The sequence below is a fragment of the Camelus dromedarius genome, chromosome 4 (genome assembly GCF_036321535.1).
Source record: "Camelus dromedarius isolate mCamDro1 chromosome 4, mCamDro1.pat, whole genome shotgun sequence".
Classification (NCBI taxonomy): domain Eukaryota; kingdom Metazoa; phylum Chordata; class Mammalia; order Artiodactyla; family Camelidae; genus Camelus; species Camelus dromedarius.
This window is the reverse complement of record NC_087439.1, coordinates 67,340,820-67,365,762: the sequence shown is the minus strand read 5'-3', so window position 1 is coordinate 67,365,762 and position 24,943 is coordinate 67,340,820. Positions and strand designations below refer to the sequence as shown.

Genomic DNA, 24,943 nt, shown 5'->3' with positions numbered 1-24,943 from the left:
TTTTTCCACTTTAATTGCTCTTGTGACTCTGCTTTGCTCCGTTGCCCTACTTTTCACCTGCTTTCACCTTCCAAGGCCCCTCTTCTGTGATCCCTTTTTCTGCCTTCTTCCCCAGCATCTCAGCCCTGTTGAGGCAGATGCCTTTCAGATCTAGTATTTCCACCCCTGCCTTTTACTTGCTCGTGTTCAGACCCAGTTTTCTCACTGGTTTCATAGCAAGTCCAGTTCTGCTCCCTGCAACAGATGTTAAGCAAAGGGAGGACTTCTGGTTTCTTTTCTAACCAGCCCAGCTGAACCACTTTTGTGAGGACAGCCACCCTTTCCGGACACCATTCACACACATCTTTTATTATGTTCACTTAGTGTCCATGTTGCTTGCTGTAATTTTCTTCCCATGGACCATCTGGCCACTTGCCTTCACCTACAGCTACAACACTACCACGTCTACCTCGTTGACCAGGCCACTCCAGCCATCCCTGATGCTCTTGGGATGCAGCGTGCGTGTCTAACCAGTTATTGCAGCACTCAAACTTCTGGTACATCCCTCTCTTCGTTTCAGTCCAGCTTGCTGAACCCCTCCCTCTCCTACCTGTGAGTGCCCCTTTACCCAGGACACATTTATCAAATGCTGACTCCATTCCAGTTACTCTGCTAGGCTCTGGGGATCAGGGATGACCAAGATGCAGCCTAGCTCTTAGTGTTTTTTGACAGGGGAAAGGTGAAATGCACAGACATGAATACAGAGCAAAGCAATAGATGGTGGTGAACAAAATTACTAAATATTATGAGCGCAGAGGAGAATATTTAGAACTAAACTCTGTAACAATACAAATTTCAAACTACCTAATGAGAATATTACTAAATTGAACAATTTAACCACTTAAAGAATACCTGGTTCTGTTTTTTACCCTTCCCTTAAATATATGGTTTAAGGGCCAAACTTTCAGTACTTTTTTTTTTCTGAGTGATTTACTTCTCTGACTCACTCTCTCATTTACTGATACATCATCTTGTCTGCAGCTGAGTTTGAAAATATTAAAGTTCTGTAAATAAATGCAGTTTTTGATTATAGTGCAACAGACAACATCCTTCTTTGCAAACATTCCCGTTCTTTACTAGAAATGGAATTGAGTCCTTATTCTGTTTCCCAAGTGCATGGGATGGTGGCTGCTGACTGGTGGGTGTGCAGGTGGTCCAGCATGACTCATGGCTTTATTTATTGGAAGAGGCTTTGAGAGGTTGTCGCTCAATTGCAAGAGATGCCTTTAAATAACTTTATATCTTGCCATCTTTTGCTTTTCCTTTCCCCTTCGTATTCCTTGTCCACCTCCCTTCCCCTGAGCCCTTTTCCAGGATTATATCATTATATCAAATATAAATTGGGAAAATGTAGCTAGGAATGCTTGTCTTGAGGGAGAGACCATTAAGAACACTGAGCTGCAAGCAGGAACTGTGGGGAGGTGGGAGTGATCACCAGCCTGCCTCAGTGTGATTCCTGCTACGTGCCCTACCCACTAGTCTATTCATTCAGGAAATATTTTCTGAGAGCCTTCTCTGTGCCGCAAACATAATGCTAGGTTCTAGAGACACAAACTGAGCCAAAAGGGAAACTGTTGCTGCCCACGTTTGGGGGAGGTAGCATCAATTACAAGTTCACATTAATAAATGTGTGATAACAAATTAATATCCTTTACAGTGAGGAAGAGCTAATATTAGTATTTAACTCCCTAACACTTCTGAGATCTCTGGTCTCTGTGTGTGTGTCTGTCTTGTCTTTCTTTTGCTCTCTCTCCCTCTTCCCTTTCTGTTAAATGGGGGTGGAGAAGACAGCTAACAACACCTGTCCTGTCATTGCTATGGTGTCTTATATCACATCCTTTCTTGTTATTGTGGGATTCTTTTTTAAAATTTTTACTTCTTGATACTACTGTAAATGATATTTTTTCTTTATTTCTTTTTCAGATTGTTGTGTATAGAAACAACTGATTTTTGCACATTGATTTTTCTTGAGGGGGGAGGTATTTAGGTTTATGTATTTTAATTTTTTTTTTAATGGAGGTACTGGGGATTTTAACCCAGGATCTCCTCCATACTAAGCCCTCACTGTACCACTGAGCTATACCCTGCCCCCTCCCCCATTGTAGAATTCTTGATCCCCCAAAGTAGATGTTAGCTCACTTCTAAATACAAACAACGGATAATGATACTATTACTCAGACTAACATTGGGAAGGTGAATAAATGAATGCTTGCTTTATGTTTTGGGGCAGAAATATGCCACAGGCCCTAATTTGAAACCATCGGATTTAGTGGCCGCTAATCCACCCAAATCAGGGAATTTTTTTTCTTTCATTTTTTACAGCGTAAGAGAAAAATCTCTTTTCTCCGCAGAAGTCAGGATCGGATCTTAAAATCTTAGATGTGCACTCTGATGCATGCCCACCCATAGGCTTGACAAATACTGGATTTCCCATGATAGCTGCCACACACTCGGTTTCTAATCTCCGTATTTCTTCCACGCCAGAATTTCTAAATCCTTCCTGAATACGTCCAGTCATCCTGTCTGAACTTCTGAGCTTCATCTGCTTTCCGCAGAGCCCCTACGCACAGGCCGGGCGACAGAGACCAGGCGGAGCGCCCCGCTTGGGGGATCCCTGCTCCCGAGGTCCCGCTCTGCGAGGCCGCAGGGCGTCAGCGCGCCCGCCAGCCTGCCTCGCGCGGACGTGCTTCCCAGCCCTCGTCGTTCCCCGCGCTGCCAGCGAGCTGAATGAGGAGCAGCGCTATTTTTACCTCTCCGACTGCAATCCTTTATACATATTTGCAGGAAGGAAATAAATAAAGGATTAGGAAGGAAATGCTTGGCCTTAGTTTTTCCCGAGAAGGAGGGGGTTGAAATGGGAGGGGGTTAAGTCAGGTCTAGGGTGGTGGAAAAGGCCGGTCGATTTCTCTGGCTGGTGGTTTCCTACAGATCATTCAGGTCTGGAAACCCCCACACTCTTCTTTCTTGCCCCCTGGCTAATCCCTGACTACCAGCTTCCTCCCTCCCCCGCCCCCACCTCTGGAGGTGCCACCGTCACCTCTGATGCTGCCTGGGTTGCTGCATCACTGCTGCTTTTTCCACCTCCCCTCCCTTTTCTTCCACAAAAAAGCATGCGCAGTGCGTCCCGTGCCAGGCAACAGCATCAGCATCAGCATCAGGGCGCGAAGCCGCGCTTCGGCGCGCTCTCGAGGGCGGGGCGCACGCCCGCGCCGCGCGCCCCCGCGCCGCTCGCTCCCGCCCGTCTCCCGAGCATCCTTAGCCCCAGCAGCAGCCCCCGCAGTCGCTGGAACAGCCGCGCCCGCCGCAGGGAGGGAGGAGCATCTGGGGAGGCTCCAAGTTGGCGGAGCGACTGGGACCCCCGGACTCTTCAGCGGCCGCCCCGGGAGGGGCTGGAGGCGAGCAGGGGAGGGGGCGCCGCCCAGCCCCGAGCCCCGAGCCGCGACCCCCCTGTCCGCGGCCGCACCATGCGCGCCGAGCCGGCGTGACCGGCTCCGCCCGCAACCTCCCCGCAGCCTAGCCCGGCGCTCTTGCTGGCCACACGGAGCGGCGCCCGGGCGCTATGAGCCATGAAGCCACCCGGCAACAGCTCCCGGCGGCCGCCCCTCGCGGGCTGCAGCCTGCCCCTAGCCTCCAGCGGCCCCCGCGGCGGCCCCGCCGGCCCGGCGCCCATCCGCGCCCTGGCCCGCGTGCCGCCCTGCCGCCTGCTCCTCGTTCTTCTCCTGCTGCCTCCACTCGCCGCCTCATTCCGGCCCCGCGCCTGGGGGGCTGCTGCACCCAGCGGTGGGTATGGCCCCGGTGCCCTTTGCATTGCATTGCCCACGGGGCCCTGCAGAGGAAAGCGGAGGGCACGAGAGTCCGTGCGCCCCGGACATATCCAGGGCTCGGCCTTTCCGAGCCTCCCTGCCGGTCCACCTCTCTCATTCCCAAACCCTCGTTCATGCCAGTTCACTTTTTGAAGTCCATTTGTGTTGCATTCACTAAATTATTGTCGTTCCCCTGGAAGGTATTTAGTGAATGCGGGGACCCTAACTGATCTTTGTGCAACTTGGGGAAACCGGTGGATGGGAAATACAGCGAGGGAGCAAGTTTTTTTCTTGGTTGGTGGAGCCTGAACGCGAATGCGGGAGGGTGTAATGATAATACTGGTAATGTGTTTCCTCAAATTGCCTAGTGGGTTTATTCATTGCTGTTGGAATTATAGGTGGGGGAGGGAAACTTCGAGGATATAAACCTTTGGTTTGTAATTTCTCAAAATGCTTGTCATTATAATGAACAATTAAGATAATATAATGTTCAATACATTGATTGGAAATCAGTGACAGCAGAAAGCTGGTCTTAGCAGGAAAATAAAAAGGAATTGGAAAGCTGCCAGCATCTGCATCCCTCTATGGCAAAGGATTTGTGCTCATCTCAAAGTTAAAAGAAAAGGGAATTGCCCATTGTGTTAAATGAATCAATTAACATTCCATGATCATGAGTTCTGCACTCAAGTTATCTTAGGAGCGTTCTTAGCCCTCAGGTGGGATACTCCTAGTCAGAGTTCCACTGAGCTTCTGTAGACTCAGAAGGGGTGCAGATGAGGGTCAGAACCTTTGAGCATGTTCATTTCATGACTCTTCCTTCAAGTCCATTCTCCATCCACCCCGCTCACTTGAAACTATAGATTTGAGACTTTATATATTTTAGAAATGTACATATAAAACATAAATCAAAATAAACAGTACAGTATTGTGTAAGCCTTTTTGGCTGTTAACCTATCCAGGCCATTTCATTGTTGCAATAACTTTCTTTACTGTGTCTTTAGTTCTTACCTGCTTTGTAAGCAGAAAACTTTGTTTTTGCAATTTAATGGAAGAAATACACCTTAGTGCTTATGTATTCATTGGGTATATATGTGTGTGTTTGTGTATGTTTGTGACCCCCCCTCCCCCCCAGCTCCGCATTGGAATGAAACTGCAGAAAAAATTTTGGGAGTCCTGGCAGATGAAGACAACACATTGCAACAGAATAGCAGCAGTAATATCAGTTACAGCAATGCAATGCAGAAAGAAATCACCCTGCCTTCAAGACTCATATATTACATCAACCAAGACTCGGAAAGCCCTTACCATGTTCTTGACACAAAGGCGAGACACCAGCAAAAACATAACAAGGTAGGCAAGGGGCTGGGTATGGAAAAGTAGCTGCCATGAAGAGTTTTCCTTTGATTTGATTTTCTGCCAGAATCTGATTTCACAAATTTTACTGAAGCATTTTATTAGGAAACCAATTAATATTGTGATAGGGGAGAAACTGGAGGGAATTAACCTGGGATCTACTGGAATAGGATTGCTTTTGGTCTGTCCTCTGACTCTAAACTGAGATTGGAATTTTCTTATGGCTTTATAAGTTTAACAGCTGAAGTGTGGTCCATTTTTCTTTTAGGCGCATTAAACACCACACAGTAGTTAAGTAAATATGTTTATGGTCCTGACTTTTATCTGTGAGGCTTTATGTAAGGGTGCAGTAGACTACCTCCCATGATGAAAACTGTTTTCAGTCTGTGCCCAGAGATTGCTCTAAGAAGCTGTTGGGCTGCAGATTTCCCATCAGTCTTTCATCTAGAAATTGAGTATTTAAGTTTAAAACAACCTCTTTCCTTCTTTAATTGGTCAACAGGAAAAAAAATATTTTTCCTATAGTAGGTAAACTATGTAACATTTTAAAGGATTATGATGACTAGAAACAAACTGTTTATATAATATAGAGACCAGTTTTGATCAGCACAGTCCTTCCAGACTGTCTACATTCACTGGGGACAGGTGATTTACTTTCCGATCGGTTCAGAAAGTGTCACTGATTTTTCAAAAGGCATTCAATTGAGGATGAAGGTGCTTAATAACCAGAGTTTAAGGGATCTTTTTTATTGCTTACTAGTCATTATTTAAGTTAATACTATTTTGGACCCCAAGCAGATTTCCACAATAGGTTACCAGTGCCTCTTTTCTTTATTAGGAGCAGAAAATACAGTCTGTATGTCAAATATTTTACTTTGGGCTTGTCAGGGAGGAAGAAAACTTTCCTTTACCCTTCTGGGTTCTTCTGGCTGCTCCAAGAATTAAATTGACATGAGACAGATTAGCAGGAGAAAATTAAATTTAGTTTTGTATATATACATGAGAGGGTTCGAGGCCCCATATATATGGGAGGTTCAGAGACAGAAAAGTAAAATGAGGTATATATACCACCGTGAGCTAAGGAATGGCATAGGGGCCTGGGGCTTCCAAGGACAGCAGGGTCATTCAGAAGATGATAAAAAGAGCAGATGTTTGGTAGTTAGATGTTTGCCCTGTTACAGAGATGGGGCCACTTAGATAAAATTTATCTCTGGTAATAATTCTTTTCTCAGAAAAATCCTCAATTTAAATTCTTCTAGGTAGTTAAGGGAGGGGCAGTAGTTTCTTTTGAACCTGCAGTGTCTAGACTGTGTCTTTAGCTCAAAATAATCCTCATGCAAAAGTGACACATTTTGGGGAAGCTCGTTCTGAACCCTACAGATCATACCTGTTCAGTTGAGATGAGCAGTCCTTGTCTAAACATCCAGAATTGAAGAAGAGTATCTCTGGTTTGCATCATTGTGTTTTATTACTTTTCTAAAATATAGGCAAGTGGTAACAGTACTTATTCCCGCTTGGGAGTAAATGGGGACAAATGGGGAGTTAGACATTTAAGGCCTTTAGGTGATCCCAAGGTTGTGAAACAGCTGATAAAAAATTCAAGAGGCCTTAATATTTACAAGTCAGGTTTCTGAGAAAATACTTCCTTCATATTGGATATTATTAGAAAAGTTAACGTCGCATCTATTGTGAAGTATTGCATTGTGAAGTATTGTGTTGTGAAGTATTGCATTGTGAAGTGGCTACCCCCCGCTTTGGCTGGGGTCTCTGTTCTCACAGTCCTTTTCCTATCTTCTTCAATGTAACTTAACAGGTTGACTCCTGGGTCATGTGTACTTATTTGTCTCGTTGATGGGAGTGGACAGTGTCTTTAAGGAAGAAGAATCCAAGATCCTCTTGATAAAAGCATTGAGGCTCATTTTATGGTTTTTGTACTAATTAATATGATCTTCTGTGCTTAAGTGACAAATTCTCGAACTCCAGTGTCTTTGCATAGGGTGGTGGAGGAAGAGAAAAAATGACCTCAAAGCCTATAAACAATGCTCAAACCCTCCTGAGCTGAGACATCAGTGGAACACTTTTAATAACGCAGGTGTTGGTGGCTGTGGCTAACTCTAGTCTTCTAGTCTAATCTTATGTGTTTGCTTTCTTTGTTGGGACTTGGTTTGACTACAATATATCTGAATTTTTATAATAATAAGATTGTTAAAACTTCACCCACTACTCATGTAGAGGAATAGATTTCCGACTATAGAGCGCATACTTGCTGTTGGAATGATATTATGTCTCCACTTCCATTTCTTTTACCTTAAAAAATGTTTACGTGGAAATTATGTTTGAAAGCATTTTCCCTCTTTCTTACTTGTTTGATTGAACAAGCATTTGTTGCATATATCTCATGTGCAAAGTAGTATGCTAAAGATTCAGAGGTAAGAGATAAGGGGTACAAGGATGAACAAGACAAGGTCTGTCCTCCAGGAGTTAACAAAAATGAGATAAGCAAGATTCTTAAAAGCGCCCTCATACAGATGTAAACAGTGTTCTTCCTTATGGTGGGTTCCCTGAAACTTCCCTATGTGTTCTGTGATTTCTCTTGCACTTCTGTCTGGAAGCATCTCTTGAACTAGTTGACAAAAAACAAAACAAAACAAAACAAAAAACAAAAAACAAAAAAAATTAGTTCCCTCTGCTTTCTGTTGTATCTTTGGATGACTTACCTAAGAATAGTGATGAGAGATACTTGTTCATTCAGCTGCTTTACAAATGTTTCAGTGAGAGAGAACTTACAGGATTTCATTATTTTTGCTTTTATAAAAAACGTTTTGATTTTAATATCTGTGTATTGTATACCATTTTTTTCCTCCTCTGATTTCATGGCACTCAAGCACATTTTAATGAATGCCTTAGAAATGCTGAATCACTGTGCCAATCTCCTGGATCCCTTGATTGGGGGGTAGAGGTGAAGAGGGAAATTCCCAGATATAGGTTGCCAGACAGAACTCTATTTATTTCATAAATATTCAGAGTTGATCAGGCCTTACTACTTTATAGCTGTGAAAGTTAAAATGTTTATTAACTCTTTCCAAATTGGTGAGTTTAAAAGCTGGCTGTGTAAAGCACCACTGTTAATACTGGTGTTTCTGAAAACCTTAAAGTTTTCTTTATCAAAGATTGTTTGGGAATCTTTTTACCTCCAGATAGAGTGATGTATAAATTATTGTCCAAACTGCACCATTTTTGAGACTGAAAGTGGGCATGCTTAATAATTATGCCAGGATTATAGGTGTTAACCAAGTTGGTCCAGAGCAGACTGGGAACATGGTCACCTCAGATCTAGACAGTTACATTCCTTGATTTTTGGCACTTATCCAAGTTTGAGTTTCTTTATAGACAGTTTTATTTTCTGATGATTTATTGTAACTTTTCCTTATTTGCCAAGAGGTTAGTTTACCCCCATATAGAAGTAGTAGAGTCTGAAAAGGAAAAAATTTAGTCTTTGCTTTGTTATTAAGACTTATCTTCTTCACTTGTAGAGACTTTTACAAGCATAAAAAGAATTTTATGATTACTAAACATAAGCATTTTATTAACCATTAATTCAATATATTAATAAAATGGACCCTATGTTTATAAAGAGGGAGAAGCAATTTAGATCTCTTCATTCATTCATTCATTCATTCATTCATTCATTCATAGATAATCCTATGAGGTCTGTTCCTGAGAAAGTTAACCTGTGGAGGAAGAAAAAAAATTTTTCCTCTACCTTTCAAGGTTCTTGGCTGAGACACAGATCGTAATAAAACACAGGTTAACAGGAGAACAATAGAAGTTTAATAACATGTATGCCTCCTGTGTACATGGGAGAGACCCAGGAAAACTGAGGAGCTTTGAAATGGCCCAGCCATCAGCTTAAATAACCTGTCCAGCTAAAGATGAGACGTGGCAGGGTGTGGAGCCAGTTATGGGAGGCTCTCAAGAAAAGCACAGTAAACAAGGGTAAGGTTGTTAAGCAGATTTAAATCATAGCCTTTCACATTGATAAAGTGTTTCTGGAGATTTAGAGTCATCCTCCTCTTCCTGGTACAGAGAGGGAAACACTTACAAATGGAGATTTCTTACAAATATAAATGTCTCTTACAAAAGAGTAACTTCTGCTTGGTTTACAGAGCTTCTACTGTGTCTGCTGTTTCTTAAAAATAACCAGCCTGAAATAATCCTTATGCCAAAGAGGCATATTTTGGGATGGTATATTCTGTTCCCCTTCAAACCTTTTCCTGAAACTTTCCTTTAGTCAAAATTTACTTGCCTTGTATTGTACTTTTTTAGGATTCTTTTTCTCTTGCAGTTGAGAAGGGATGGAAGAGGTACACTGTGTACAGCACAGGGTTTGAGGGAAGATGAAAGTCATCTCCTTTGACTTTAGATATGACTCAGTCTTTTGTTACCTTCCCTACTGTGTTAGAGACTCAGAGCTGGTGTATTAAGAACATGCAGATTATGACCTGCTGAATGAGGGGGCACAAGCCATCCACACGAGTCGGCATGTAGGTCCCTCAGCATCCAAGCTCCCACTTTGGAGAAGTGAAACCCACTGGGTCATTTTGATTGAAGGCACTGTTCAATACACCCACACACAAGAAGTAGAGTCACAAGATTTATTACTTACAGATCCCAGAAAGGGGGGCAGTGAGTGAGGTGAGGAGAGCTGTCCTCCACCCCAGGTCACCTGTGAGCAGGAGACAGAGAGGGTAGCAAGTACCTATTACTTAGAAGGTAGTTGGGGTGGAGGTCACTAACTTTCCATGGACTTAACTCTAAGTGATTATTTGAAAAGGTGCCTGGGAAAAGCAAAGTGGGAACTTACGATGGAACTCCTAAAATCAAGTTCTTGTCTAAATGTCCAGACTCTGTGTGTGAGCAGTTTCTATACTGTAAAATGCCTAGGCAGCAAATCTAGAAAAACAAAGTCGCTTTTCTCATCATATATATTCCCACCACTCCCGGTTGAAGAGAGAGAAGAGAGATTTTTTTTTTCCTTAACGGAGGCAGGCAATGGGGATTGAACCCAGTACCTCGTGCATGCCAAGCACACGCTCTACCACTGAGCTATACCTCCACCCAGAAGAGAGAAGTTTAAGCGAATTTAGATTACAATGATTATTAATACTTCCTCTTCTCCTTCTGGACAAGGCTGGTTCCACATTTCTTGACCACCCAGAAGCCAGCTGCCCCACTGCTCTTGGTGTCGGACAGCAGAAAGAAACACAGGGTCCATAGAATTGGTAGAGTGATAACAATTTGGTTATATGGTAATGCAAACTTTTGTATTGGCCTCAGCGGCCTTCCCAGGTTTTCTAGATCTTCCTGAGCAGTCCTTACAAAAACGTAGTACATAGAATTCAGGCTTGAAATGGTTTTACTTGTAATGCCTGGCATATAGTAGTGGTCAGTAAAATCTGCTGAATGAATCAATGATTGAACACTCCTATGTTTGAAAGAGTGCGGTGCTTTCTATGAAATTTCATGTTATAATCAAATTGACATCCAAAAGAGCCTTAAGTTACCGTTAAGGATTGTTGGCACTGTGACAGATCAACAGGAAAGAGAATTTTGGTCTTAAGTTATTAGCATAATCACACTTACATTACCCCAAATCATGAAAATACCTATCTGAACAATCCTTAGATCATCCCTATCGCTGTTGCGCACCGTTAACGAGGCTAATCCACAAGCTGACCCGGTGGGAGATTTTGTCATTGCTATAGGTTCTCAGCGGTGGAGCCTGAGGTGTCCACTCATATAGTTTCCAGTAAATCAGACTTAATGCTTGTGAGGCATCCAGTTCTGTTTAGTGAATACCTGTTTTGAATCGGGTACTGTGCCAGACTCTGGGGAAAGTGAGGAAGAGTAACACTTGGTCCCCACCCGTACTCAGAACAGGATGGGCGTCAGAAACAAGGCAGCTGGTGGTGGTGTGTGGTTCCTGTCCGCGCAGTTGCTCGTTGTGGGAACAAAGGGCTGTAGACACCCGGGAAAGCCAAAGAAAACCTCAAAGAATAAGAAACAATCGAGCTGGCTCAAAAGAGCAATTAGGAGGTAAGTTTTTGAGAGGCAGACAGAGGGTGGAGGGTGGCGGGGGTGGAGAAGGGTCCACAGTCAGCAGCCCAAGACTTGGGCCTGCTTGGGGGCATCAGGGAAGGGCTCAGTGTGGTGAGTGTTAGAAAGGGAGACTCAAGTGTGGGAAATGTCAGAGGCCATTAGTTTGTAGTCAGTTTATTTTTTTATTTCATTTAAAAAAATTTAATTTCAGGCGGCCAGGAGACAAGTAGGTTTTTTTTTAAAATAGAGGTACTGGGGATTGAACCCAGGACCTCGTGCATGCTAAGCACACACTTTACCACTGAGCTATACGCTCCCCCTGTGGTAAGTTTTAAAAAAATCTCACTTAATTACTTAATTCCTCTAGAAGTCCAGTAATGTACATGAATGTAGATGTAGCAGTTGAGATTTATAGTTAGTGTCTTCAGAAAGCTAGTAAGTGGCAGACAGAGGCAGGATTCGAACCCACGTCTTATCCTTTGCCAAGCCCGTGCTGGAGAGACTAGGGTATGCTGGGCATGACAGGTAGTGAAGGTGAAAGGCTGTGAAGACTGTGAGGAGATAAACAGTTTGGATTTATTTTGTGCCGAATGGTTCCATCCTGACAAATCAGGAGGTGAGCACGTCACTGGTTGAGCATAGATGGAGTGCCAGTTCTGTGGCTCTTCAGGAAACTTACCTTCTAGTGGGAGGAGACAGACCATAAACACAACCCAAAGATTTCAGGTATTGACAAGTGCTTGAAGAAGATAAAATAACATAGAGAATGGTGGTGGGGAGGGCTTCTCCTGAAGACTGGAAGACTGGGCCTGTGATCTTGGGTGGGAGTAACCTGCCCACTGTGGTTCCTCTTTAGACAAGGTGCGCACGTGCTGTTTCAGTGCCCCACCCCTACTCCTTGCTGCCGACCACCCACCCTTCCTCATCTCTGTTACTTGCTTGGCCTCTGTAGGTGTTTGAATTTGGACCCTAGTCTTTTAAATTTTTATTTATTTACTTTTTTATTGAAGTGTAGTTGATTTACAATGTTAGTTTCAGGTGTATAGCAAAGAGATTCAGTTATACATACACATATATACATATATATATTTTTTCAGATTCTTTTCCATTATAGCTTATTACAAGAAATTGAATATAGTTCCCTGTGCTATACAGTAGGTTCTTCTTATTTTTCTATGTTATATATACTAATATGTATCTGTTAATTCCAAGCTGCTACTTTATTCCTTCCCACCTTTCCCCTTTGGTAACCATAATTTGTTTTCTATGTCTGTCATTCTGTTTCTGGTTTGTAAATAAAATTTGTTTCCTTTTTTTAGATTCCACATAAAAGTGGTACCATATGATATTTGTCTTTCTGTGTCTGACTTACTTCAGTTAATATGATAATCACTAGGTCCATCCATGTTGCTGCAAATGGCATTTCATTCTTTTTATGGCCAAGTAATATTCCATTGTGTGTGTGTGTGTGTGTGTGTGCATATGTGTATATATATATACACACATATCTATCTATCTCACATCCTCATTCTCCATTCATCCGATGGTGGACATTTAGGTTGTTTCCATGTCTTGGCTATTGTAAATAATGCTGCTGTGAACACTGGGGTGCATGTGTCTTTTTGAATTATGGTTTTCTCTGGATATATGCCCAGGAGTTGGGATTGCTGGATCATATGGTCAGTCTATTTTTGTTTTTTTAAGGAACCTCCATACTGTCCTCCATATTGGCTGTACCAGTTTACGTTCCCACCAACAGTGTAGGAGGGTTCCTTTTTCTCCACGCCCTCTCCAGTATTTATTATTTGTAGATTGTTTTAATGATGGCCATTCTGCCTGGTGTGAGGTGATACCTCACTATAGTTTTGATTTGCATTTCTCCAATAATTAGCGATTTTGAGCATCTTTTCATGTGCCTCTTGGCCATCTGGATGTCTTCATTGGAGAAATGTCTATTTAGATCTTCTGTCCATTTTTTGATTGGGTTTTTTTATTTTGAAATTAAGCTGTAAGAGCTGTTTGTATATTTTGGAAATTAGTCCCTTGTTGGTCGTGTCATTTGCAAATATTCTCTCCCATACCACCCTGAATGTGCCCGATCTCATCTGGACCCTAATCTTTGATTCTTCTCTCCCATAAATCCTGGACCGTTTCTGATCATTTCACCCTGGATGAATTTGATGGCCGCCATGCCTTCCAGCAGTAAACTGTGCTGCTGAAAGTCTTGTATGTGCCCCTAAGTAATATTTTCTACTCTTCCTTCTTGTGGATTGGCTCCTTTCTGCTAATGTGTAACTACTGGTATCATTCTGTCTTCACTTATTCTGAGGTTTCGTTAACAGTTTAGGCCACTGTCCTTCTCTCTATAGCCAGTCAAAAAATAACCGAGGCGCTTTTATGCACTCAGTGGCTTTGCCCAGGGTTGGTGGCATCATGCAGGCTGAGGGTCACATCAGGAAGAGAGCTGTCCTTGCTGCCGTGTTCCTTTTCCTCAGTGGTACTGCTATTTTCTCAGCCACCCAACAGTGAACCTTAGGAGTTATTGCTGATTCTTTTCTCTCCTCCATCTTCTGACTATAAATAGTCACATACTAAGTCTTGACGCTTCTCCTGAACCCATCCTTCCCTCCTCCTCAGTATTGTGTTCTTGTCATCGCCTCTTGTCTCTCTTTCTCTCTGTCAATCCATCAGTCCCACTGCTGACAGATTAATCTTCCTGGAACACTTAGTGTGTCACGTGACTCCCTTTATCCACATGCAGGAAGCATGATTTCAGCAGATGAATTTTCCCTGTGGAGTGAAGGAGAGAGAGCGAATTGCTCTGGAGAAGTGCTGTTGCCCCACTTTTGAATGCTACACATTCGCTGGTCTGTTCTCCTTTTCAGCATTTTCCCAGGTCTGTTTACCCAAAAGTCAGTCCATGGCAGGAGGTAATTTTGTCTGGATGATTCCATTCATATCTGTCCAAACTCTGGGGCTAGTTATGGGAAACCCTTGGCATCAGTGGCGATAACCCAGTCACTAATGCATTCTCGGGCTTTTGTTTCAGGTTCAAATACTGTTAAATTCCTGCTTCAGAAGGTCCTTCCTCTTCATCTTTAAGATATGAGTAATTAATTGCTCCCGGAGAATAAGTTTTCTGAATGAAAGTATTTTATTCCTCTCAAAAATGTACATAATCATAATGCTTTATTCACACAAAGTATTTAATTCACAAATGACGTGGGTATCCTGTAGCCTAATGAAAGACTCATTTATTCACATAATTCATTCATTCAGAATCCACTGAGCATCTGAATTTTGCCATTTTACAAAGGAGTTTTTGTTTTTAGAATTTATATAACTTTAGTACAATTTTCATACAATACAGTGCTAGGAATTGTTATAAAAAGGATAGATCCAGTTGTATTTTACTCAGAATAATGAGAAGTTAAAAACAATTATGTTCATTCGTAGCAAATCAGGATATGGTTTTTGCATTTTATAGAGCAACACGAGAGAGAGGTGCATTCTCTGTCATTGGGTACCCAGTCTGGACAGAAGCCTGACCTGTGAATTGGCTCAGTGCTCCAAATAAGGTTTTGTTATATAGATGTCTTCTTCGGCTAAAGAGTAGACAGAGGCTACTTCCACCATCTGGAACATGACAAATTAATGAAGTCGAGATCTACATTCAAGTCTATTGTGAAAGATGTTTATTTATCAACAAGAACTACCTTAATGTTGAGTGTTTTCAAAGCTTTCTATTTAGACATGGAATGGGTAGAAATTCAAGTAAGTCTCCTTTACTGATGGATGCTAATTACAGAGACTTAAGTTCAAACAAACCAATGAACAGAGAAGTATAAATGGGACCCTATTAATGGTGGCTGCATTGCCCTTTAGCTTGGATCTATTATTATATAGCTGGGGACATTCACCTCTTTCTTGTTTGTATGGCAGTATTCACATGAGGGAGTCATTCTGGCACAGTTTTAATCCTAGGTGGGTAGGGGGAACAAGATAGTCACATGCTCCTGGACCACTTCCTTCCTTCCACCCCAGTGGGGCTAAAGATTAATTTTTAATTAAGCATACCTAGAGGTAGGTCACAGAAACATTCCAGAGCCACGAGGACATTAATTTGAGTCTCTGCTGAATTCCAGGATCTGTCCTAGTGCTTCCTTTCCCCTCACTGTGCATGTTCAGGAATTGTCAGGTGGCAGCCTGGATCACTTAGTTGGGTGCCTTGTGCTGTCTTTAATGTAAGCAGGCCTGCTAATACCATGTACTATAATAGGGAGTAGTTGTGTTGCAGGTCGGCTCCATTAATAACATAAATCAGTTGGCACTTAGAGACGACCCACATCCTCCATGTGTCTTCTTGCTCTTTACTTTTTGAGCTAAGTAGATAGAATGCCTTCAATCAACTTGCGCTCCCTCTGCAATACACTGGCAGTAACACATACAATATTCATTTGCAGTGAACCTCAGCAGTTTCATCGAGGCATTTTTCTATCTATAATTCACATGGTCTTCACAGCAATAAAAGGGGTTTTTTAATTAAATGGTTATTATTTCTGTGTTCTGGATGAGAAAACTAAGTCCAGAGAGGCCAGGCAGGGCAGTTGCTCTAGGTCCCGGGAATTATTGTTATGACCAGAGTGACCAGAACCTTGGCCTGCAGACTTCCAGGTCCTTGTTCTGTGGGTCGACTATGGAAGTTTCTGATCCTTTTAGACACCTTTCCTCTCGATGGTGTCTATGAGCTAATCACACCACGGGTACACAACCACATACACACCTCCCCTGGCCTTCCTCTGCAGCTAGCTGGCTTTCTTGTCTTTTTTATTTCTTTTTTTCTAAATGAGTACTCCAGATAAACAATCTTGTTTAAAATGCTGGCATTTTTACAGTATTTTGCTTATCTGCTTCCTTTGCTTGTTGATCTTCCTAAACTTTCTTCTTCCTCTATCTGATTCCCCTTCTTCCTTATTTACTGAATAAGGGTGTTCGTGTTGGTGTTTCCAAATTATATGTCAGGCATTTGACTATTCTAGAAAAGCTTTCCTTTTTTTGGGAAAAATATTCTCTAATACAGGATGTGCCTGAAGAAATAGGTCTTCAAAACAAGATGAGTTTATGAAAAACTGGTTAATTTACCCTCTATTTTTCACTAACACCCCACTTAAACTTTTTGTCAGCATGTGTTAACCAGTGTTCCCACACAGACATGATATTATTTCAGGGCAAAGCAGGGAAATTGGCATTTTAATGCTACAGAATAGGCATTTATTTGTGGGATAAATATGATTCATGTTAGGCTGTTTAGAATGTCAGATATTCTTTGCCTTCTTTTGTTAACTCCTTTGCCACACAGTGGGGGAGATGGTTGGGGACTCAAGGGTCAGGGGGTCTGACAGATCTGCCGACACCAGCTGCTGAGACTTGGGCAAATTACTTGGTCTCTCTAAACTCCAGCTTTCTTATCAATCACAGAGACCTGATAACAGTGCCCACCCACGAGGCTGTGCTTGACCGAAATGGGATCACCCAGCAGAGTGGTTTGCCCAGGGCCTGGCACACAGGAAGTACTCAGGAAATGTTATCTGTTAATTACTGACTAGAGACCTAGGGAATCCAAGTTGTGAATTGCTCTTTTATGAATGAAGGGTAGTTTTATTAGAAAAGAGGGTAGGTTTAGAAGTAATTGTGAGGACGTCTGTGGGGAGGGGTGGCTCTCAGAGTTTTCCTGGTTTTGTGGCTGCGCTAGAACAATTGACCTCAGATGAGAATGGAGTCCTTATGCAGGAGTAAAGCTCCAGGATGTGGCGTGCTGCCTTGGAGGCTGCAGTCCTCTACACCAAGTGGAGGCGGCAGGATGTAAACATGAGGCTTGTACACTGGGGGAATAGAGGCGTTTTCCCTAAACCTTTGCCAGTAATCAGTGCAATCCAGGGTGGGGTTGGAGTCAGTCGGGCACTTTGGCACCTGGTAAGGTGAGCTGTTTTCTATGTCTATCGCCCGGATGGGTATGATGTGGCACCAAATGCTATAAATAGCACACATTCGTGTGATAATTTCCCTGAGAAGTGTCCCAATTAGACATCCACCCATCTCTCCTCCCCCCAGGTCCCCAGACAAAACAAAACCCAAGAAATATTTTCATCTGCCATTGATAATTTTCTGGCTTTAGAGTGAAATGTAACAGTCATAAAACCATGGCAAATAGAATGGTATATAGTCCTCCCAACCAGGAACATTTAACAGTTCTGTTTTTGTTTGGACGGTGGGATATTATTGAACATGCTATGACCAAAAAGTGAAATTTGGGTTTTGCATCTTAACTGCCTTAACCACGAGGAGTTCATACACTGATTCCCCTTCTCTTATAAATCATGGCTAAAAATAATTAGTGAGCTCTGTTAGTGAGCACAGTTAATTACTTACTTTGTTAATTACTGTCGCCTGCCCTGTGCAGTGTAGTGGACTTACATCTCTGTAGAATGCTCAGACCACAGTCAGAGGCGTTTATCACTGTTGGGTGGCATCATCACTTGTCTCCTTCAGTGGGACATTGGGATGATGCTTTCTTGTTATTTCTGTCTTTGCAGTGCTGCATAAGACAGTTTTTGAAATAGTTAGCTATTACTCTTTTCCTTTCTAAGGAAATAGATCTACATTTTTCTTTTTATTCTTTTATTTCGGACATTAGTCCTTTTAAGATCTGCTGGTACACTTTAAGCCTACTACCTAAATAGTATATTTATAAATTATCCTTTCTGCTTATCAGATCTTATATTATTTTTCTATTTTAGTTTTCTAGAATCCCTGACTTTCCCCTGACATATTTTAATACCCTAATGTGTTTAAAGTTTAGGAACTTATTTGATTTATTTGTATGAAACACTTGTTTGTGGTGTAACATTAAAGAATCTCAGTTCTTCCGAGAGCGTAATCTCTCCCTTGATACCTAGACTACATATCCAGCTATTTATCTTGTATCTCCATTTGAGTATCAAGGAGGCAACTCAAATTTAACACGTCCAAAATGGAACTCTTGATTCTAATATCTTCTACCCCAACCTGTCCCTCCCACGTTCTTCCCATCTGAGTAAATGGAAGATCATCCTTCCAACTCCTCACCCTGAGAGCCTTTGCCCTTCTCTCAAGCATTACCTCAAGCCATCAAATCTTGTTGGTTCTACCTTCAGTGCTATTCAGAATCTGGCCATTTATCACTGTCTTCGTTGCTCCCAACATGGTCTCATCCACCATCACCTCTCACTGATACTATTAAAATATCTTCTTATGTCTTATCCCTGCTTTTGTGGCCTCCATCACCCTGGCTCCAGTCTGTTTCACATACATCAGGCAAAGTGATCCTTTTAAATACTAATTGGATCATGTCACTCCTCAGCTTAATAACCTGCAAAGGCTTCCTATCTCACTCAGAGTAACTTTTTTTTCCTCTCCCAATCATAACGTCAGGACTGATGAGAACTGAACTACTGCTAGTTGTTACAGTTGATAGCAGGAAGTACTCTTTATGTTTGTGTGTTTAAACACACACCTTAGAAAGACTGCTAAGATTTAAACATCACTTTCATTCATGGCTTAAAAATATTATAATAAGCAGGTTTACCTACTTTGTCCCATTCACATTTTAATTAAATTTTTTTGATTTTCCTATTTTCAAACCATAGACCATGCAATTAAAATGGAGTATTTTTTAAATTGTAATAATACAAAACAAAACAATACCCAAACATATTTATTGACCCTGTGACAAGTTCAGGGTTACCTTGCACTGTCCAAAAATGCTTTTGATGTGTCAGTGGCTTGCCAAAAGATTATACTTTCTTACGTACTGCGAAAATAGAATGATGCTTCTGAGGTCAGCAAACAGTGGGCTAAACAAAAGAAGGATTACCAATGTAGTAGTAGTGAATATCACAGTTTTTATATCCATGAAGAGCAGTGCTTTCTTACTTCTTGGTCTCGGAGGAAATTGCTTGAGGCCAAAGTCTTCAGAGAATTTGTAGAGTAAGGCTCTCAATGTCAGAGCTACAGGAAACAAATTGTACTGTACCGATTGGGTTTCATGGGGAGAGGATGATCACAGAAAGATGGGTATAAGCCAAGGTTCTGAAAATAAAATTGCTCAAAAGGAATATGTGGAGATATTTTGTTGGAAGCTGAAATTTGTTAATTGTTAGATGAATGAAACAAATGGAGAATGATGTTTAAGAAAAGGAAGGATGAGCAGTTCAATTTTTGCATGCTAATTTTTTACTGTGGTAAAATACGTATAACATACAATTTATCATTTTAACCATCTAAGTGTACATTTTTGTGGTATTAAGTATATTCTTGTTATTGTGCAACCATCACCACCATCCATCTCCAGAATATTTTTCATCTTCTCCAACTGGAGCTCTGTACCTGTTAAATACTTATTCCCTGTTTCTCCCTCTCCCCTGCTCCTGGCAAACAACTTCTTACCTTTTGTCTCTGTGAATTTCACTATCTTAGGTACCTAATATAACTAGAATCATAAAGTATTTGTCTTTTTGTGACTGGCTTATTTCACTTAGCATAATGTCTTCAGGGTTCATCCATGTTGTAGCTTGTATCAAAATTTCTTTCCTTTTTATGACTGAATGATATTCTATTATATGTATATACCATTATATGTTTCTCCATTCATCCATTGCTGGATACTTGGGCTGTTCCACCTTTGGCTATTGTGAATAATGCGTCTGTGACCATGGATGTACGAACAGATATTTCTTTGAGTCTCTGCATTCAGTTCTTTTGGGTATATACCCAGAAAGTGGAATTGCTGGATCATATGGTAATTCAATTTAATTCTATTTTTAATTTTTTGAGGAATTACCATAACATTTTCCATAACAGTTGCATTATTTTACATTCTCACAAGTGTTCCAATTTCTTCACATCCATGTCAACATTTATTTTCTGGTTTTTTTTTAATAACAGCTGTCCTAATGGGTATAAAGTGGTATCTTATTATGGTTTTGATTTCCATTTTTTGGTCTACATATTTAATAGGTTGAAATTTAATTATTCAATTATTGTTAAGTGAATCAGGTCGACGAAAGTTGTCAATCCCTTCTCAAATTGCTTGTAATGCACAAACAAAATATCACACCTTACCTCCCCCCACCAAAAAAAATCATACTTGTACCCAGTAGCGCTGGTGTGTTTTGTAGCTCCAGAAATTTGACCTAAAAATAGTGCTTTTTTTTTTTTTTTGCATTTTTTTCTGATGATTAGTGCTGTTGGATACCTTTTTATTTGCTTATTGGCCATTTGTGTATCTTTCTTGGAGATATGTCTATTCAACTCTTTGCTCATTTTGAAATCAGGTTGTTTTCTAGTTGAGTTGTGGGAGTACTTTATATGTTCTGGATATCAATCCCTATCAGATATGTTTTTCTCTCTGTGAGTTAAATTTTTACTCTGTTGATAGTGTACTTTGACATACAAAAGTGCTTAATTTTGATGAAGTTTGACTTAATTATTTTTTCTTTTGTTGCCTTTGCTTTTGGTGTCATAGCTACAAAAAATTATTGTAAAAATTCAATGTCATTAAGCTTTTTTCCTATATTTTCTTCTAAGAGTTTTATAGTTTTAGTGCTTATGTTTAAGTGTTTGATTCACTTTTAGTTCATTTTTGTATATGGTGTAAATTATATACTGCATGTGGACATCCAGTTTTCCATCATCATTTGTTGAAAAGACTGTCCTTTCCCCATTGAATGGTCTTGGCAACCTTATCAAAAATCATTTGACCATATTTGCAAGAGTTTATTTCTGGGGCCTTTAGTCTGTTGATTCATATGTATATCTTTATGTCAGTACCATACTGTTTTGATTACTGTAGCTTGGCAGGAAGTTTTGAAATCAGGAAATGTGAGACCTCCAGCTTCATTCTTTTTCAAGACGTTGGCTTTTCAGGGTCCCTTGAGGTTCTATATGAACTTTAGGATGGATTTTCAGTTCATGCAAACAGTATCATTGGGATTTTAATAGGGATTGCACTAAATCTGTAGATTGCTTTGGGTAGTATCAACATCTTAGCAATATTGTGTTTTCCAATTCATGAATATAGGATGTCTTTCCATTTATCTGTGTTTTATTTAATTTCTTTTATCAATGTTTTATAGTTTTCAGGGTCCAAGTCTTTCACTTCTTTGGTTAAGTTTATTCCTAAGTATTTATTCTTTTTGATGCTATTGTGAATAGAATAGAAGTCTCTTAATTTCCTTTTAGGATTTTGCATTGTTAGTGTATAAAGATGAAACTAAATTTTTGTGTGTTGATTTTTGTATCCTTTAACTTAGCTGAATTCATTTATTAGTTCTAATGGTTTTTTTCGAGGGGATGGAATCTTTAGGGTTTCTATATATAATATCATGTCATCTATAAACAGTGATAATTTTATGTCCCCTCCACCCCAGTTTTTATGCCTTTTATTTCTTTTTCTTTCCTAATTGCTCTGGCTAGGACTTCCAGTACTGTGTTGAATAGAAGTGGCAAAACTGGTCATTTGTCTTGTTCCTGATCTTAGAGGAAAAGCTTTCAGTTTTTCTTAATTTAGCATGATGTTAGCTGTGGGTTTTTCTTATATGGCCTTTATTATGTTGAGGTATATGTTTTATTTCACAGGTTCCTTTAAAAGTGATACTGGAATATGTATGAGTAGAATAATGAGTTGGTTGCATATTAGGTGGGCAGTTTTGGGCAAGTCATTTACTTCTCTGGATTTAACTTTCTTCATTTCAACAATAAGGGGATTGTGTTAGATTTTGGGGAGCTCAAGTTTTTGTGTGCGTTGGAACTACCTGGGGAGGTTGCTGGAAACATTCTCAGTTAGTAGGTCTGTGTAGGGTCCAGTGGTTTGCATTTTCATATCTCAGGTGATTTTGATGTGGATGAGTTTGTTCTCTAGAATCCTTTATGGCCCTAAAATTCTGTGAAATATCCTCCAATGAGGGGTTACTGGGTGTTCATCAGAGGCAATGAAATACAGATATTGGTGGTTGAGTCAGGGATTGTTCATTATTCCAAGCAATGCTGGCATTTGTGGAGTCGCTGCTTCCCTGAGATCTGGCATGTTGGAAGAAGACTAGAAATTATAAGGTATGGACGCATTATTTGAAAGTATGAGAATTGTGGGCTCCACAAGTATTTGGTGTGAGGTGATTCAGGGAGGAAAGAACTTTTGAGAAACAGAGGCAGAGGAGGGCCTAAGGAACAAATTTTCCAGAGGCTGCTGGTGGGGTCATAGTACCCAGTTTCTGGTGGGAGAATTCCAAAGAGCAGTGTTGGGAATCAGAGGGAAGGGATGTTACAGTCAGGGAAAAGCTGATGACTAGTTTGCATATATAAACATGCACGCCTTTATGTGTAAAATTAGTGTAAGTATTTGTGTAAAATTAGTTGTTGCTCTACTGTTTTATTTATGGGATCTAAGTATTCAGAGTTCATAAAAAAAAAAAAAGAAAATGAAAAGTAAAAGTCTCTCTTCCATCATTCCCCGAAGGCTGTTAAGATTTTATTTTTAGTTCTCTTAACCTTAAATAATTTATCTCTGCACTATTTTTGGATCCATCAACCTAAGATATTATCTTTTGTCTGCCTGCTATGAAATGTGAGGAATATGTCATGTTATGTTGTGCTCCTTCCTTTCTTTCCTCAACCTCTTGATTTTCATTTCTTATATATGGTTTTAATTTTCTGGTAGTTTTAGCAGGAATTTAGAGTTAAAATAGACTTGGAGACAGAGAGCATAGGTTTAGAATTATGTGGTAAGTTGCTGTCTTCTGCCTCTGGGGAGACCCAGGAAGGAAGGCTGAAACACACACACCTCCCTTTAATGGGCTGCTAAGAGCTGCTGCTCAGCGTGAAAGGCCTTAGAAGGCAGATGGTGAGGGATGGAGAAATTTTGCGGAGGGAAAAATTGCATTTTTCCTTCTCTGTTATTTTTTTAACGATGAGAAGGGACCAGAGGGTGAAGGGCCTGTTAGAATTCTGTTCTGCTTATTATGAGACGCCACTCATGGGTTTTAAACAAGGAAATGACATCTGATTTATATTTTAAGACGATCATTCTGGCAGCTTTATAGATGGACTGTAGAGGGGCAAGGGTAGTAGCAAGGGGACTGGTTAGGAGATGCTCAGAGTGGTCCAACGCAGAGTCTGTGTGACCCCATACTAGGATGATAGCAGAGGAATTACAGGGAAGTAGTCGATTTGGGCTATATTTTAGAGGTGGAGCCTCCGATTGTTGATGATGTTGGGAGGTGGATGAGCTAGAAAAGAAGAGGGGTAGTGGTAGACAGCATAATGGCCTCTTAAAATGTCCACATCCTAATCCCCAGAATCTGTGAATATGTTACCTTATGTGGTAAAAGGTGGTTCTGATCACCAAATTCTAATGTTTGCAGGGGTTTTCCCACAGTAACCAGCAATTCTCAGGACACCAGCAGGGTGTCTGTGACTGCAACTCAATTCTGACATTATTTATCTGGAGATAGTGTAAGATCTGACAAGTTAAGGGCTCAGTCCTGTAAGATTGCCTCCTCCCACCCCATTTCAGATGCCAGTGGCGAGCCCAGGTGATTCACCTGTGCTTCTGACCAACTGGCTATAAATAAGAGGCTCCCATGACTTCCTCCTCGGGTTTGATTAATTTGCTTAGAGCAGCTCACAGAATTCAGAGAAGCGTTTTTCTTACTAGATCACTGGTTTATTATAAACGGATATAACTCAGGAACAGCCAGATGGAAGAGGCACATTGGGTAAGGTATGGGCAAAGGGTACAGAGTCTCTCTGCCTTCTCCGAGTGTATCCCTCTCCCCTAGTTTCCATGTGTTCACCAACCCAGAAGCTCTCTGAATCTCCTTTTCTTAAATTTTAAAAATAAATAAATAAACTTATTCATTTATTTAATGGAGGCTTCATTGCATAGGAATGATTGATGAAATCATTGGCCATAGGCGATTGTTTGGACCTCCAGCCTCTCTCCCTTCCTCAGAGGTCAAGGTGTCTAACTACAAGTTCCAACCCTGTACTCAGGGTTGATTCCACTGGCAACCAGCCCCCATCCTCAGATGCTGTCTCAAAGTTACCTCATTAATAAAAACTTAGAAGTGGTGAAAAAGGGCTTGTTATGAATAACAAGACACCTGTATGGCTCTGAAATATTTACAGGAACTAAGGACAGAGACCAAATATTACGACAAAAGATGCTCCTATTGCTCTTATTGTCCAGGAAATTCCAAGGGTTTGGGGAGGAGGAATTTGGATGAAGACCAAATATATATCAAAAATGTATTTTGGTTATCTGACCAAATATATATATTTCTTATAAAATCACAATATTGCTTGTGTAAAATAGACTTTGTAGATTTGATTAAGTTAAGGATCTTGAGATGGGGAGTTTATCCTGGAATATCTGAGTGGGCCCAGTGTCAATCACAGCATCCTTAAAACAGCCAGAGTCAGAGATGTCATCATGGAAGCAGGTTGGAGTGATGCAAGGATGGACTGTCACTGAGCTGGCTGCCCAACGCGCACAGAAACCAGTGCTATGCCCCGGCCTTGGAGGAAAGAACTTTATTGCGAGCTCAGCTGGCAAG

The 24,943-nt window shown here is 41.0% G+C and overlaps 1 protein-coding gene across 6 annotated transcripts in view; it reads left to right on the top strand.

The window, feature by feature from the left end:
- The first annotated feature begins 3,293 nt into the window (after positions 1-3,293).
- The window catches only part of ADAM23 (ADAM metallopeptidase domain 23), a 157,094-nt gene continuing 135,444 nt past the window's right edge, over positions 3,294-24,943 (top strand). For all 6 annotated transcript variants that reach the window (XR_004136804.2, XM_031451929.2, XM_010985461.3 and 3 more), the window contains exons 1-2: positions 3,294-3,819; positions 4,975-5,192. Coding sequence is in view for 5 of the 6 variants with exons in the window: in XM_031451929.2 (XP_031307789.2) it covers positions 3,606-3,819; positions 4,975-5,192 (432 nt within the window). In the remaining variant the exon portion in view is untranslated. The remainder of the gene's footprint in view (positions 3,820-4,974; positions 5,193-24,943) is intronic.